We start from the raw sequence: 16,079 nt of genomic DNA, 5'->3' as shown, positions 1-16,079 counted from the left end.
CTTGTTTAGCTGTCTCCTTGGAGTAAATTCTTAGAAGTTCAATTATGATGATAAAGGACACAAATATTTTAAATTTTAAAATATTTTGCCAAAAAAAAAAAATTAGGGAGCCGAGATCTGGAGAGAAAAGAAAAAAAATGTTTATATCTTTGATTACTAGTGTGGTTTTCTTTCTTTTCACTGATTTATTGGTCATTTGGGTTTCTTTTGTATACTGCCTTATGTCCTTTGCTTCAGTTTTCCCTCTTTGGTTTTCTCTTTTTTCTTATTAATTTACATGGCTTGTTATATATTTGATAAGTAAACCCTTTGTCATGTGGATATTTTGGGCATATAGAAGATTTTATTCAAATGTTATATAAAACTTTTTATTCTCTTTGGTTTGTTCCCAGATATTTTACATAAGTTGGTAATTTTAATCTTTTTCTTCCCCAAAAGAAGGATTCTTTAAAAGTCCATTTAACATTTAAATGTTGGTATTTTTATATGACTATCATGGCTTTGAATTGGGAGTTTAAATTCCAAAAATCTATGGATTTGAGTTTCTTCTAGTCTAGGAATTCTTGCCATCATGCCTGCAGATCCTTTTGCAGTCCATGGATGGGCTTCAAGAGACTGTGTTTCTGTTTTAATGCCAATTTTTTGTGTATGTACAATTTTTGGAGTGTGGGAGAGGTCCATAGAGCTCTAAGGGATCTAAGATGCCAGAATGACAAGATATACCATTTTAGAGACTATAATTGATTGTTAATTATGTAAAGGTTGTGTTTTGATTTTTCTTTGTGTAGGCATCAAGGATTTGGAGTACTCTCAGTGATATTGGCAAACCATGCCATCAAGCTGTTAACATCTCTATTTCAAGACCTGCAAGTGGAGGCTCTTTATAAGGTGAGGAGGTTATTCTCTTGGAATCAGCATATCAAGTGCTAGATCCACTTTGGGGTCAGCTAGCTTGATCTATTAACACAGGTTATTATTTTTTTTTTCTGGCTAAGTCATATCATTAATTTCCCTTTGATATTGATATTTTCAGGGTTGGGATACAGATGGTCCCCCTGCTGTCTTGAACATTATGGCCCAGAGCTCTTCTATACAAAGGATTCAGCGGCTCATTGACTCTGTCCCACTGACGAACCTGCTCTTGACATTGCTCTCAACTTCTTACCGAAAGGTGAGTGGAAATCAAACCATTGCTATTTTGGAAGAACTTATATACCCTTCTCAAAATGAATAGGATTCACTATATACTATCATCTTTAAAAACCCAAATTGTGGTAAATAGTTTTGAAAAGGAGAGGTTTTTTTTTTTGTATCACAGATTGAACCCAGAGCCTCTTTACCACTGAGCGCCCTGTTTTTATATTTCTTATTTTGAGACAGAGTCTTGCTAAGAGGCTGAGGCTGGTCTTGAACTTGTGATCTTTCCTCCTCAGCCTCCCAGGTCACTGAGATTACAGGCGTGTGTTATGCCTAACTTCAACTTAACTTTATGTAATTTAATTAGACCATATCTGTTATTGCCACCAACTGTCCCTTGAGGTTCCCACCATTTGCATGGGCGCTGTAGCTACAGAAATACCTATTTGCCAAATACAAGCTGTTCCCTACATCTTTTCCTTCTTAGAACATCTATTCATTAGTCAACTAAGTCATGTGAGAGTGGAGACCACATATTCCCTAACATTATTGGGCATGATCCTCAGAGCAGGAACAGACCAGAAGGTCTAATACTCTTGGATTAAAAAAAAATGACATATGGAGAAAATGCTTCATGTGGTGAATAAGATTAAGTAGAATGGCCCTGTTTTTGTAATTACCAATTATGGAAATCTCGTCGTTCTAGGCATGTGTCCTGCAGCGGCAGAGGAAGGGTTCCATGAGCAGTGATGCCAGCGCCTCCACTGACTCCAACACCTACTATGAGGATGACTTCAGTAGCACAGAGGAGGACAGCAGCCAAGGTACAGGCCTCTCCTTTTCTCTCCCAGCTTAGTTACAGAGTGCAGCAGATTATATAGTTCCTTGATTACCATTTTGTTTTCACTTGCCTGGTTTCAACCTTGCTTTTATGTGCTATCAACGATAACATAATATTTAATAAGAGCAAGTTGAGCATTGAAGAATGAATGAGGAATGCTACTCTCAGCTAAGCTCACATTGTGCCTTTTCTGCCAAAATCTGTGTTGACCCCTGTTATGTGACCTCTGCTTACAGCTTTCTTAGTGCAACTCTAAATGTCACATCTGAGGTACTTGCTTTGGCTGTTGTTCATAGGTTTGTAGTGGGGCAATTCAGGGGAGGAACTGGAGAGTCTGATGAACAACAGGCCTGATAGTCCCTTCTGCCTTGCTCTCCACCACTAAGTCTATGAGAGCAGTAGGAGATATCAAGAGAGGTGTGATTCTTATCTTAGGGTTTACATTTGATAAGACAAATATAAATTTCCTCTTGTAAAATATTTGACTTGTTATCAGTAAAATAAAGCAAAATTGGGACTGGAGTTGTATGTAGCTCAATGGAAGAGCGCTTGCCTAGCATGTGTGAGGCACTGGCTTTGATTCTCAGCACCACATTTAAATAAATAAATAAAAAATAAAGGTCCATCACAACTAAAAAATATTTTTTTTAAAAAAATCAAAATTATTTCTCCTTGTTGGGCTCCTTTAAAAAAATTTAGTGTTATTGAGATATAACTTACATACTATAAAATACTCTCACTTTATGTATACTTTTAGAGAAGTTTTGACAAATTTGTGTACTTTGTAGCCACTTCTATGATCAGGATATCCTTGTGATTTTTGATTTAGAAGAAAAATGTTTTTTTGTTGCTTTCTCTTTCTCTATTCAGATGATGACAGTGAACCTATTTTGGGCCAGTGGTTTGAGGAGACCATCTCCCCCAGTAAAGAAAAAGTGGCACCTCCACCCCCTCCTCCACCCCCTCCACTGGAGAGCTCTCCTAGAGTTAAAAGCCCCAGTAAGCAGGCCCCTGGTGAGAAGGGCAATATTTTGGCTAGTCGCAAAGATCCTGAGTTGGTAAGAGTGGGTTTTTGAGGTTTAGTGGGAGGGGATTTGAGTGGAATGATTGTGATAATCAGATCATTTGAACTAAAAAAACAGGTTAGATGACTAGCATTTAAATATAGTTTTGCTTAGAATTTATGTGTATTAATTATGTTTCATTAAATAATTTGTACTTCTGGTATTGTTTCTCTGATGGATAGTTATTAGCACAGCCTGTAGAATAGACAGAACTGGGTTTGAATCCTATTTCTACCACTCTAGGCAAGAATCTGAATTACTGAATTATCTGAATTACTTACTCCAAGCTTTAAAACATTTTGTTACCTGTAATCTCAGTGGCTTTGGAGGCTGAGGCAGGAGGATCGTGAGTTCAAAGCCAGCCTCAGCAAGTTAATGTGGCCCTAAGCAATTCAATGAGACCCTGTCTCTAAATAAAATATTAAAAAACGGGCTAGGGATATGGCTCAGTGTTTAAGTGCCTCTGGGTTCAAAAAAGAAAAAAAATTTTTTTGTCTCCTTATATGGGAATGATTGTACCTGCCTCTAAGTATGTTGGGGGAAAATATTTGAAAAACCTTTAGCATAGGTCTCACATATGTACTTTGTAAATATTGGTTTAGCCAGTATTTCTTGATTATCTACTATATGTCAGCCCTGTTCTGATAATTTGTCAGTCAGTGACTTAGTTACAGTTCTTAGTTTCATACAATTTACACACTATTTAAGGTTATGAACATAAAAATTTATTCAGTAATTGTAATTAATTTTAATAGAGAAGTAAAGAGTCAGAAATTCTACATATGTGTAATAATCATTAGTATAGGTTTCAGAGTTCACTCTATTAATAATTTCTAGAGCTGGACAAAGGCCCTTCAAGAAACAAAGGAAATGCGTTAGTAGTTGGAAATCCTATATCTTTATAGAATATATTCTGAAGTCTGTTGTATTACATTAGCATACTATTTTATGTTGTTGGTGGAATTACATAGGAAAGAGTCTCATAAATAAACTTAGGAAGTAGTTTAAAATCTGATTCTTTAGTTCATTGTGTTTATTGCATGAGACCTGTGGGCATATTTCCTTTTTATATTCAGGGTTTGTAAGAACTCAGGGCTTATGATCCTGATAATGAATGGTTTTGTGTTCCTTTTAGTTCTTAGGTCTGGCTTCCAACATTTTGAACTTCATTACCTCTTCCATGTTGAACTCTCGGAACAATTTCATTCGAAACTATTTGAGTGTGTCTCTTTCAGAACACCATATGGCCACTCTGGCCAGTATCATCAAGGAGGTGGACAAAGATGGACTGAAGGGTTAGTAGGCAGATTCTATGCTGGGCGAATTTTTATTGTGGAGTTTGGCTGTTGGCAGGGTGTTAGTAAATGGCTTCCCATCTTTCTTAAGGTTCATCAGATGAAGAGTTTGCTGCTGCTCTCTATCACTTCAACCACTCTCTGGTGACTTCTGACCTTCAGTCTCCCAACCTGCAGGTTTGTGTGCACTGTGGCTTGTGAGGCCGGGTGCTCGCTCTTTACACTAGCTCCTATGGGATACAGTTGTTCCCATTGTTAAAGAATGTTTTGTCCTTGAATTACCCTGCTGGAAAGAGCACTGGGAGATTATTATGTTTCCTGTGCCTTATATAGGACCATTTCCAGAAAAAGAAAATGTATCCTTTCCCTCCAAATGAGTAAGCTTAAAGAAAAGTGAAAACAATAAAAACAAACCCCTAATGATTATGCCTATAGAAAAGCAGACAAAATATACAAGAAGGCCATTTATAAAAAAAAAGAAATATAAATGACCAAGAAACATAGGGAAAAAATATTACAATTAGTAATAGGATAAATACAAATTAAAATGCATTTTAAAAGATCAGTCAAATATAGGAGGTAGATGTTTTCAAATACACTTATTTGCAAAATCATTACTGTGAAGTTTTAATCTTACATTTCTGTCTCCACTGAGGTTGCTGATGTTTTGAATCTTAAATCTCAAGCTTCTCATTTTCCTAAATCCATATGTCTATTTTCCTTAAATTAAAAAAAAAAAGTTTTTAACTTTATAGCAAGTGACGGCATGCTCTATGCAATCTTTTCTCAATATTATATAGTATTACATTGCCAGGATTCACCTGTATTGTTGTATATTTCTATAGTTTTTGTTTGAGCTGCTGTATGATTTTCTATTGTTTGTGACTGTACCAGCTTTTTCCTCTCCTATCCTCTTCCACTAAAGTTCATTTGAATTAATTATTATCCGGGTTTTATTGCTACTCTTGCTATTGCTACAATTTTTCTTATATTAAGATCTCCTGTTATATAGGAACAGTGATTCTTTCGGGAATATAATTAGGAGCACAATTGCCAGGTTATACAAGGTATGACCGTCAGCACACAAGACCCAAGACAAGTTCTCTAAAGTTGCTGCAACTGTTTTTACTACCATAAAATCAAATCATGTGGTTTCACATTTTTTCCCCAACATTTTGATGATAATTTTCTTAGTATAGTCAGAGTCTATAAGGATTCCTGGACACACTTATTGAAAATGCAGATCCAAGGCTGGGTGTGCAGCTCAGTAGTAGAGTGCTTGCCTTAGCATGTGTAAGACAAGACCTAGGGTTCAATCTCTAGTGCCTTAAAATACAAAAATAATGCAGATTCTTAGTTAACCTATACCCTCTTCTCTCAGTAGAATTTAATTAGGTCAGCCTCCAATTATTTGTCCTGAGTGTATTTTGAAAAATGTTACTCTTAGGATTGTTGTAGGAGATTCTCAGAATCAAGATAAAATTTTAAGAACCTGTCATTTGTTCTGAAAGGGACAATATCCAGGAAGCTTTATTTTGAGCCATTTCTTAATATATTTTGTTATTTAAAAATGTGGTTATGTGGGCTGTGGGCATGGCTCAGTGGTCTAGTGGTAAAGTGTTTGCGTGGTTGCACCTGAAGCACAGGTGGGGAGGGTTACTTAAACTTACTTTAAATGAAAATTTATTATTTATTATTAAAAATAATTTTTAGTGGTTGTAGATGAATGCCTTTATTATATTTGTTTTTTATTTATTTTTAATATTTATTTATTTTAAGCTATAGTTGAACACAACATCTTTATTTTTATTTATTTATATGTATATGGTGCTGAGGATCGAACCCAGAGCCTTGCATGTTCGAGGTGAATGCTCTACCGCTAAGCCACAACCCCAGCCCTATTTATTTATTTTTTATGTGGTGCTGACAACATTGAACCCAGTGATCACACATGCTAGGCAAATGCTCTGCTGCTGAGCTACAGCCCCAGCCACTAAATGAAAAATTTATATTGGCAGGAAACAAATTGAATTGAGAGGTTGTTGACCTAAGACAAAGGAAATACTTCAGTTAGCATACAGCCCACAGTGTCCTCCTAGACATACAGGTGCACTTCCAAAGTTAGTAGCTCCTTTCCTAGATCAGGTTTATTTGGGGAAGTTTCAAAGTTCACAGATGTAATCTTTGCCTGCCTAAACTTGCCCAAAGAATGGGGAAGAAATATTTTTCTCTAGAGGAGTTCTTAAGATTCCTGTAATGACATTATCCTCTTGTCATTTTAAAAATAACTACAGGCCTTGTGTGGACATGCAGTCTGGTTGCCCCAACTACTTACATTATGGCAAAGGAAATCATCAAATCTCCCTTTTCATTCCATCTCCAAACATGGGACTTCAGGTTCTTCCCCCAGGCTTCCTTTCTGTGATGGAAGAAAGTGAAGGATAATTGGTTTAATCTATCTGCTGTTGAATTCCTTTCCTACTTAGATACTCTTTCTTTCTTTTTCTTTTTTTAAGTATTTTTTTTTTTTTTTTTTAGTTGTTGTTGGACCTTTATTTTATTTGCTTATTTTTATGTGGTGCTGGAATTGAATATAGTGACTCACAATACAAGGCAAGCACTTTATTGCTGAGCAATAACTCCAGCCCCTGGGTGTTATTTCTTTAGAGTAATGTGAAACACATCTTTACCCAGGTGCCTGACTTCCGTGGCAAGACAATACACACAACATCCTTCAAGGAAACTGAAAATGTACCCAGTCTGTGAGAGTAAATGTACAGAAGTTAAGTCTTAAACTTGGTCTTTGGCTGTCAGGACATTAAAGGAGTCTGATTCTGACTGCGAAAGACCAGTTAAGTTTCTCACTAATTAGAAAAGAAATTAAAACTAGTGGTGTTTGAATATCTTTGAAGGTAGACTTTCTGCTGAAAGTTTGTGGGAGAACATTTACTTGGCATTTACTTGTTCTTATTGTACATTTTTCTAATCAAGCAGTCTGGTAAGCTAGCCAGAGTAGTCTTTGGGATTGCTAGATTGTAGGATGTCCTTTGTTGGAAGGCTCTCTTCCTAGATTCTTCTTCTTCTTTTTATGTTGGTACTAGGGATTTAACCCAGTGTACTTCAGTACTAAGTTACATCCTCAGCCCTTTTATTTTTTATTTATTTTTATGTTTTAATTTTTTTGGTAGTGAGGATTGAACCCAGGGGTGCTTAACCACTGAACCATATCACCAGCCCTTGCTAAGTGCCTTGCTAAGTTGCTGAAGCTGGCTTTGAATTCATGATCCTCCTGCCTCAGCCTTCTGAGCTGCTAGGATTACAGGCATGCGCCACTGTACCCGGTTTATTTTTTATTTTGAGACAGGGTCTCACTAAGTTGATAAGGGGCCTCATTAAATTGCTGAGGCCGGCCTTGAACTTGCAGTCCTCTAGCCTCAGCCTCCTAAGCCTCTGGGATAACCAGTGTGTGCCACTGCACCCAGCCCTAGACTCTTTTTTTCTTTTTTTTTTTTTTGGGGTGTGGTACTGGGGATTGAAATCAGGGGCACTCAACCACTGAGCTACATCCACAGACCTATTTTGTATTTTATTTAGAGACAGGGTCTCATTGAGTTTACTCTTTCTTTAATAAGTATTTATTAGCACCCTCAAGGAACAAGTACCTTGCTAAGTGCTGTGAGATAATCAAAGGTCAGTCAAACCCTGTTGTCTAGGAATACAATGTGGTAGATACACAGATCACCAATTTAATACAGTCTATAGAATGTCTAGGTGGAGGAAGTGGAGTGGGTGTTGAATGAAGAGGGAGAATGCCTTGGGGAGGGGTTCTGTGGGAGTGGGAAGGCCGTACTTTAGAGCAGCTGAAGTAGCAGAATGGATGCTGTTATAATGCCCCACAGGAAATGGAGGAATGCTAGCCGGGCTCAGGAAGTTCATGATGTAATGTGGTTCATTTTGGTAAGAAAGGATACAAAATAGTTTAGGCCAAATTTTAAGGAGTCTTGAATTCCCTAAAGGAGGTGAAATAGTGGAGAGCCACTGGAGTATGTTTTTGTAAGATTAGTGTGGTAGTAGAATGAATATTGGGGAAAATGGAGGCCCAGAGCTTTAGTGATAAGTGTTTAAAACAGTGCCTGGCAGGGTCGGGATGTAGCTCAGTGGTAGAGAGCCTCTGGGTTCAGTGCCTAGTACTTGGGAGGGGGGAATGCCTGGCTTAAAACAACACAAGTAGCATTCACACCCACCAGGTTGGCTACTTTAAAAAACAAAACAAACAAACCCAGAAAATAAGTGTTGGTAAGGCTGTGGAAAAAGTGGAATCCTTGTACATTGCCAATAAGGATGTAAAATGATGTAGTTGGGGAAAATGGAATGACAATTCCACAAAAAAGTTGCAGATAGAATTACCAAATGGGCTGTGCATGTTACTCAGTACTAGAATGCTTGTCTATCACGCACTGGGTTCCCCTCAGTACTGAAAAAAAAAAAAAAATTACCATATGACCCAGTGGTTCCACTTACATACCCCCAAAGAAATGAATGTTCAAATATACCTCAAGTTCAAAACAGTATCATTCACCATAGCCCAAAGAGGGAAGCAACCAGGGGGCCATCAAAATTTAACAGATAAAAGTTGTTATAGTGAATATTTTTCAGCCTTAAAAAGAAAGGAGATACGGGCACATGCCGTAGTGTGGAAGAACCTTGAAGACATTATGCTAAGTGAAACGAAGCAGTTAGAAAAGAGCCACATATGTGGTTCCACTCACAGCAGTCTGGTTTCTAGGGGCGGGAAGTGGAAGGGCGGGTACTAGGGGCTGATGGGAGGGTGGGAAATGAGTGTCTAGTGGGGAAGAGATCCAGTTGAAGTTGAAAATTTGATCTGGAGATGGATAGATCTAGACATGTAGGTTGCATAATAATGCATATATATATTTAATGCCAGAGCTATACATGAAAAAAAGGTTAAAGTGGTAAATTTTATGTTAAGATATTTTATCATACAAAAGTGGCAAAAATGTGGTGTTGTGTATACCTATAATCTCAGCAGCTCCAGAGGCTGAGGCAGGAGAATCTCGAGTTCAAGGTCAGCCTCAGCAACTTAGTGAGGCCCTAAGCAACTTAGTGAGACCCTGTCTTAAAGTAAAAAAAAAAAAGGGGGGGGGCTGTGGAATGGGGATTTGACTCAGCGGTTAAGTGAGTACCAACTCCTGGTACCAAAAAAAAAGAAAAGAAAATTGGGGGGCAAAAATGTACTGTTAGATACATTATAGTACCAGCCAAATGTGAGCTGCTATCTTTATGAATTTATTATTGGTATTTAATAATAATATTGCAGTTTCTAGGTCTATTCATATACATTGAACCACCTGCTTGTTATAGGCATGAGGAAATAAAGGTGTTTTGAATTCTATGGGATGGTGAGGAAGGACGGAAAAATGGTGTGAATATACACGTTGCAGAGATCATGAGGAATTACTTAAATAAATGAGGTGAAAGATGGGAAGAGGAAGGAGTCTTAGATATTACCTGCGTTTAGAACTCAGATAAGACTCTGATGCAACAACAATGAAGCCAGCAAGGAGAGTTGGTTTGGGGTAGGAGAGACAGTGCATTTCATTTTTTGTTGTTATTTTTTCCCATATTTTTAATTGGTGCGCCATATTTGTACATAATGGTAGGACTCGTTATTATATATTTGTACATGCACACAGTGCATTTCATTTTAAATATGAAATTGGGGGCTGCCAGTGAGGTAAAGATCTAGAAAATCATTGGAAGCATGAGCCTGAAGTTAGTTAGAAAATTCAGGTTGATTGTATGGCTTTGGGAATTATCCACACAGGAGCAGCTATTGACATGATGAGAAACCATGAGATGAGTGGAGGAGAGCAGTAGAGCCAAGGCTCCCTCCTAGGGGATGTTGGGGAAGGATCTTGAGAGTGGAGGGGTGATGACTCAGTCAGGATTTTGCTGCTACACACACCACAGCAGTTTTACTTATTAGAAAATGAATTAAGCGTTGGAGAGGTCTTTAAAAACCAGGCTCCTTTGGAAAGTTTGTTCCTTTCTTTTTTCTTTGTTTGCAGTTCTGGGGATTGAACCTAGTACCACTGAGCTACTTCCTTAGCTGTTCTCACCAAGTTTGCCTAGGCTGGCCTCGAACTTGCAGTCCTTCTCTGAGTGGCTAGGATTACATGCGAGTGGGCCTCCCCTTGCGTGTTTACTCATTTCTTATGGCTCTGAGGCCTAAAAAAGCAGACAGAAAGATGAAAACAAAAGCCCTCACTTAAAAATGCAGAGTCAGGCACAGAAACACATGCGCATGCCTATAATTCTAGCGGCTCAGAGAGGCTGAGGCAGGAGGATTGCAAGTACAAGGCCAGCCTCAGCAACTAAGTGAGGTCCTAAGTAACTTAGTAAAACCCTGTCTCAATATTAAAAAAAAGGGCTGGGGATGTAGCTCAGTGGTTAAGCGCCCTGAGTTCCATTCCTGGTACTAAAGAAAAAAAAAAAGTGCATCTTCCCCCAACCCCCTTTTTTCCCATTGGCAATCTGTTTACTCTCATTGTGTGTGTTTGTGTTGGAAAAAAATAAGTTGCAGATTAGATAACTGACCTACAAATGAGACTCATTTAGAAGTTCTATTACAACTGGAGGCAAAGGATGCTCTCAATTAGTTCTAAATCCCTTGATATCTTAAAGGCAGAATTTCTCTGCTAATACTGTTACTAGGAGTAGTTGGATTTATAAATTATTGCATCTCCCCACAACTTGGGTTATTTGGGTGCTTTTTTTGTCTTATGTAATTGGTTATGAAAGAGATGGTTAGCTACTACAGTTCAAGTAGTTTTCCTTTGGAAATTCTCAAAGCATTTCTCCTCTTTTAGGATCCCGTTTCAGACAGTAATTGAACTATGGATGTTATTGGGATAGATTAGTAATTTTTCACTTAAGTTTTTTTTTTTGTTGAACTAGATGATTTTTCTTCTGAGATCAGATTGGGAGCGTGTTCAGGGTGGTATGGCCATAGACCAGATGATTTTTCTCCAGATCACCTCTAAGTTTGAATTTCTTGATCCCTTTTTCTTTACTCTGTTCAGTGTGAATAAAACGGATGAAAAAGTAGCATTGAAGAGCATGAGTAACTTTTTAGCCTGTCCCACGCCTTTTCCCTAATGGTGTTATGTGTGTCTTTCATATCAGAACATACTGTTGCAGCAGCTGGGAGTTGCTCCTTTTTCTGAGGGACCTTGGCCCTTGTACATTCACCCTCAAGGCCTCTCTGTGCTTTCACGTCTCCTGCTCATCTGGCAACATAAAGCTAGCACACAAGGTGACCCTGATGTCCCTGAATGCCTTAAAGTTTGGGACAGGTAAGATAACTCCATGAGATGATTATTTTCTGTCTTTATTTGTTTGAGTTCTTTGTAGTTAATCTTTGAGATGCTAGTGTGATGGTGTGTTTAGAGTATGAAGGGTAGAGGAATGATGGACGAATCGTGGGAAGGTGAGCTGTTAAAAAAAACAAGGGGCCTGAATCTTGAACATAACCAATTTTATCCTGACCTGGTTTTTTTGAGAGAGAGGGAGCTAGGAAGCTAACTCTATCCTTGGTTATTTTGCTCTCAACATGAAACCACTTAGAGTGACTTGCAGTCTTTTTTGGATAAATTTTAAAGAATTTGTTTCCTTGGGGGAAGCTCAGATTAATCATTTAAATCCTTCTTAGATGGACCTGTATTTGCCATTTTTGTTTACATGGTTAGAAGTCTTCAAAGCAGTTTGTTTTCCTAAAAGGCTTTGGTTTTCTATTCCTCATTCTAGGATCAAATAGCTCTAATGTTGGATTTGAGAAATCATAAACCTCCTTGAATGCCAGAGGCCCACTATATTTTTCCTGGTGGAATCTTTCAAAAAGGCCGGGAGCTGGCAGTGGGGGGTGCAAGTGAGGGAAGGGTGGCCTTATTAAAACACAAATCTCTTTCCTAATAGCCAAAGGCAATGGAAACAGTTGGCTATGTGCTATGTTCATTTTTTTTCCTGACACATTCTCAAATATTATAATTTCTTTTTTATATTTTGTGTCTGATTTATTTTGAACTATTATCATGCAATGATTATAGCCTCCAAACTATCAAAACCAGACTTAAATTATAGAATCAGAATGGGAGTGTAAGTCAGTAGTAGGTGTCCTTGGTTTAGTTTTTTACACACACACACATAAACACACACACACACACACACACACAATGTGGGGAGAGAGAAAGAAAGAGATTGAGACTATCAAAATATAGGAAAAGAAAGTATTTGGACTAGTTCTGCTTCTCTGGGTTTTTTAGGTAAACAGCAACACCAACAACACCTCTTGGGGAGTTTATTGTTCTTTCCATTGCCATAAATGGCAAAGTGGACATTAATGCTACTGTGGCCACAGTTAAGAGAATCAAAAGGATCTTGTAAATATTTGGGAGCTAAGTTAATGGATTTGTAGAAAAAAATTTAATTTTTGCTTTTACCATATAGCCCTTTTGCTGCTTCTTTTTGTTATCTTAGTGGCTGTGTTTAAGAAGTTTAACTCTTGCAACGCTAGATATTGTAAATTTGGGAGTTGCTGGTGTTTTCCCAGTAGACATGTTCTCCTTTCTTTGTGGTAGGTTTTTGTCTACGATGAAGCAGAATGCCCTACAGGGGGTGGTACCCAGTGAGACAGAAGATCTGAACATAGAGCACCTACAGCTGCTTCTCCTCATTTTTCACCATCTCTCTGAGAAAGGCCGGCGAGCCATACTGACCCTGCTTGTCCAGATCATTCAGGAGCTAAGCGTCAGCCTGGAGGCTCAGATGCGCTCTGTGCCTCTTGTCCTGGCTCGCCTCCTTTTGATCTTCGATTATCTGCTTCATCAATACTCCAAAGCCCCCATGTATCTGTTTGAGCAGGTACAGACCAATACATTGTGTCTGCTTTACTGTTACTGAGAACTTGATTCTTCTTTGCAGCTATGATCCAAATCCAAAATGACCTGCTCTGCTCACTTTAGGTTTTAGGTGTTTGATGTAAATTTATAGGTAGGATTAAAAAAAACTCCTGGAACTTTCATATATGCAGTTGCACTTTATGAAGTGGCAAGTATAGATTACTTGATATTTGTTAAAATTAGGTTTATGCTCTGTTCACATGTTATTCTTAATTACTCTGCTTTACCTGTGTAATATCTGAGCATTGTTGGTGGTTGAAGAATGGTCAAGCAGTAAATTTTATGGATTTGTAAAGTTCCTTGTAAGGATTCAATCTGAGGGTGGGAGGCTGAGTTAGTGTTGTTATGTCTAGCAGTTCTTGAAATGTTTGATTGAGCACTATTCCCCTTATGTTCCATAAAAAATTCCTTTCTAAAAGAAGTCACAGAAGATTAAAATTTTATTTTGGCTTGTGAATTTTGTTTTCTTATACTGATTTGTTATCATGCCTGGTGACTGTGTATCCTCAAATTGAGTATTTTTATTTTAAAAGGTACAGCACAATTTGTTGAGTCCACCTTTTGGGTGGGCAAATGGATCTCAGGACAGCAGTAGCCGCCGGGTGACCACTCCTCTCTATCATGGGTTCAAAGAAGTGGAAGAAAACTGGTCTAAGCATTTCTCATCAGGTCAGAAACGTTCTCGTAAGAAACTGGCTTATTGGTTCTTCTTAGCAGGATTGAACTTGAAGTTTGGAGATGCCTGGAGGATCTTTTGCCAGTTGCTTTAATCTGCTCCCTATGGATGGCAAATAACTATGGGTTTAAGACAGTTTTAGAAATTGACTCCCACAACCCTCATTAATTTTTACTTTTTTCATTGAGATGTAGGAATTAGGAATGCTGGTGTTTGGCTATAGGGTAAAATGCATGATTTCTTGTCATTCTCAGGAATTAAATTTAATTTTCCTTGTAGGGATATGGTTCTCACCCACAAGTTAAATTCTCTTTTGGTCTTGGTGATATTACTATTCTGAAAGTCATAGGGATGTAATATTCTCTCCAGTGTTTTTCTCATATAGCAATTGTCTTATTCTTTTGATGAGATATCTCTGAGTTTCTTTTTTTTTTTTTTTGCAGAGCTGGGGATTGAACATAGGTCCTTGCACATGCTCTGCAAATGCTCTGCTGCTGAGCGTGGGGACCCTGGGTTCATTTTTAGTGTTTGCTCTGATCTGGAGGATCACTAAATGTTAACTTTCATGAAGCCTTAGTGTGAACTTACTGGTTAGCCCCTTTGCTATTGAGGAAACAGCTTATATGTTTATTGCATTCAATCTAATGATAGAGTTATGTTATAAACTGGATTGCAGAGTGTGTGAGTTGACTCCTAAAGCAGTGAGTTTAGGAGTTCAGATATCCTGCTACATGGGATATTTGCTAATGTTTTGACGTTTTTTGGTTGTCACACTTGGTGGGGGTGTTTCTGGCATCATAGGCAGAGGCCAGTGATGCTCTTAAAGCTCCTGAGATTCCTTGGGCAGTCTCACAAAGCCAAGGATTATCTGGTTCCAAATATTAGCAGTTCAGGTGTGAGAAACCTTGTTCTAATGTAATTTTAAGATTTTTATGTTTTATGTCTGGTAGACTAAGTTGAGAATGAAACTGTTCATTTAATAAGCACATTGTTTTCCAGATACCATCCCACAACCCAGATTCTACTGTGTCCTGTCCCCAGAAGCCTCAGAGGATGATTTGAACCGACTTGATGCTGTGGTACTAGGAATTTTAAACCCCATTTTATATATGGGCCTGATGGTCTCCACCAAATCAGTGTTTCAGGGAGAAGGGGAATGATTTACTTTTTGTAATGAGGAAATTTGGTCTTTGTTAGGATTTGAACTTCTTTTAAAAGGAAAAACGTTACTTTGAGATTTATTTGCTGGGCTACACCTTAGCTAAAAGTTGTTACTTCTGACACAAACTTCTGTAGGCAAATATATATATATATATGTATATATATTTGTCTTTTTAATTGCATGTTTAATTGTGGTTGCACATAATGTATTTACTTATGTGTGGTGCTGAAGATTGAACCCAGGGCCTCGCACGTGCTAGGCGAGCACTCTACCACTGAGCCCCAGCCCCTATATTTTTTAATATTTATTTTTTAGTTGTAAGTGGACACAATATCTTTATTTCATTTTTATGTGGTGTGAGTGTTTGAACCTAGTGCCTCATGTGTGCTAGGTGAGTACTCTACCACTGAGCCACAATCCCAGCCCCTAGACAAATATTTTAATGGACAAAAATAGTTCACTTCTTTCTCATTCTGAAGCTTGCAGTTGTATGCTCACAGTGGTTCACAAACTGAGTGAGGTCCCAGAATCTGGAAACTACTACAGGAAGAAACCAATAAGTATAATTCGATGGGATATATTGTCAATTATGAAGTTAGGTAATAGTGCAAGCATAGAGGAAAACAAGTTTCAAAAAATAAAATGAAATGATTATGTTTCTTTGTTGATCACAGGCATGTGAAGTTCTTTTCTCCAAGCTTGTCAAGTTTGATGAGCTTTACACTGCATTGACAGCCCTACTTGCAGCTGGATCCCAGATCGACACGGTCAGGAGGAAGGAAAACAAAAACGTAACAGCTCTGGTAAGACCATGGAGGCCTGGGGAGTTTGGGCTGTGTTTAATAATTGATCATTTCTACCAGAAATTTCCTTCTGGGATCTAATCAGTTTATCAGATGTCTATTTTCAAAATTGATCAGTACTTC

The 16,079-nt window shown here is 38.0% G+C and overlaps 1 protein-coding gene across 12 annotated transcripts in view; it reads left to right on the top strand.

The window, feature by feature from the left end:
* Nucleotides 1-16,079, top strand: part of Ubr4 (ubiquitin protein ligase E3 component n-recognin 4) — a 127,829-nt gene that overhangs the window by 19,441 nt on the left and 92,309 nt on the right. For all 12 annotated transcript variants that reach the window (XM_078025447.1, XM_078025445.1, XM_078025442.1 and 9 more), the window contains exons 12-22: nucleotides 789-888; nucleotides 1,034-1,171; nucleotides 1,844-1,961; nucleotides 2,849-3,036; nucleotides 4,178-4,337; nucleotides 4,429-4,514; nucleotides 11,544-11,713; nucleotides 12,995-13,277; nucleotides 13,849-13,984; nucleotides 14,991-15,070; nucleotides 15,828-15,956. In XM_078025447.1, coding sequence (XP_077881573.1) covers nucleotides 789-888; nucleotides 1,034-1,171; nucleotides 1,844-1,961; nucleotides 2,849-3,036; nucleotides 4,178-4,337; nucleotides 4,429-4,514; nucleotides 11,544-11,713; nucleotides 12,995-13,277; nucleotides 13,849-13,984; nucleotides 14,991-15,070; nucleotides 15,828-15,956 — 1,588 coding nt within the window. The remainder of the gene's footprint in view (nucleotides 1-788; nucleotides 889-1,033; nucleotides 1,172-1,843; nucleotides 1,962-2,848; nucleotides 3,037-4,177; nucleotides 4,338-4,428; nucleotides 4,515-11,543; nucleotides 11,714-12,994; nucleotides 13,278-13,848; nucleotides 13,985-14,990; nucleotides 15,071-15,827; nucleotides 15,957-16,079) is intronic.

The sequence above is a fragment of the Ictidomys tridecemlineatus genome, chromosome 11 (genome assembly GCF_052094955.1).
Source record: "Ictidomys tridecemlineatus isolate mIctTri1 chromosome 11, mIctTri1.hap1, whole genome shotgun sequence".
Lineage (NCBI taxonomy): Eukaryota > Metazoa > Chordata > Mammalia > Rodentia > Sciuridae > Ictidomys > Ictidomys tridecemlineatus.
This window is presented reverse-complemented; position numbering and strand designations above follow the sequence as displayed.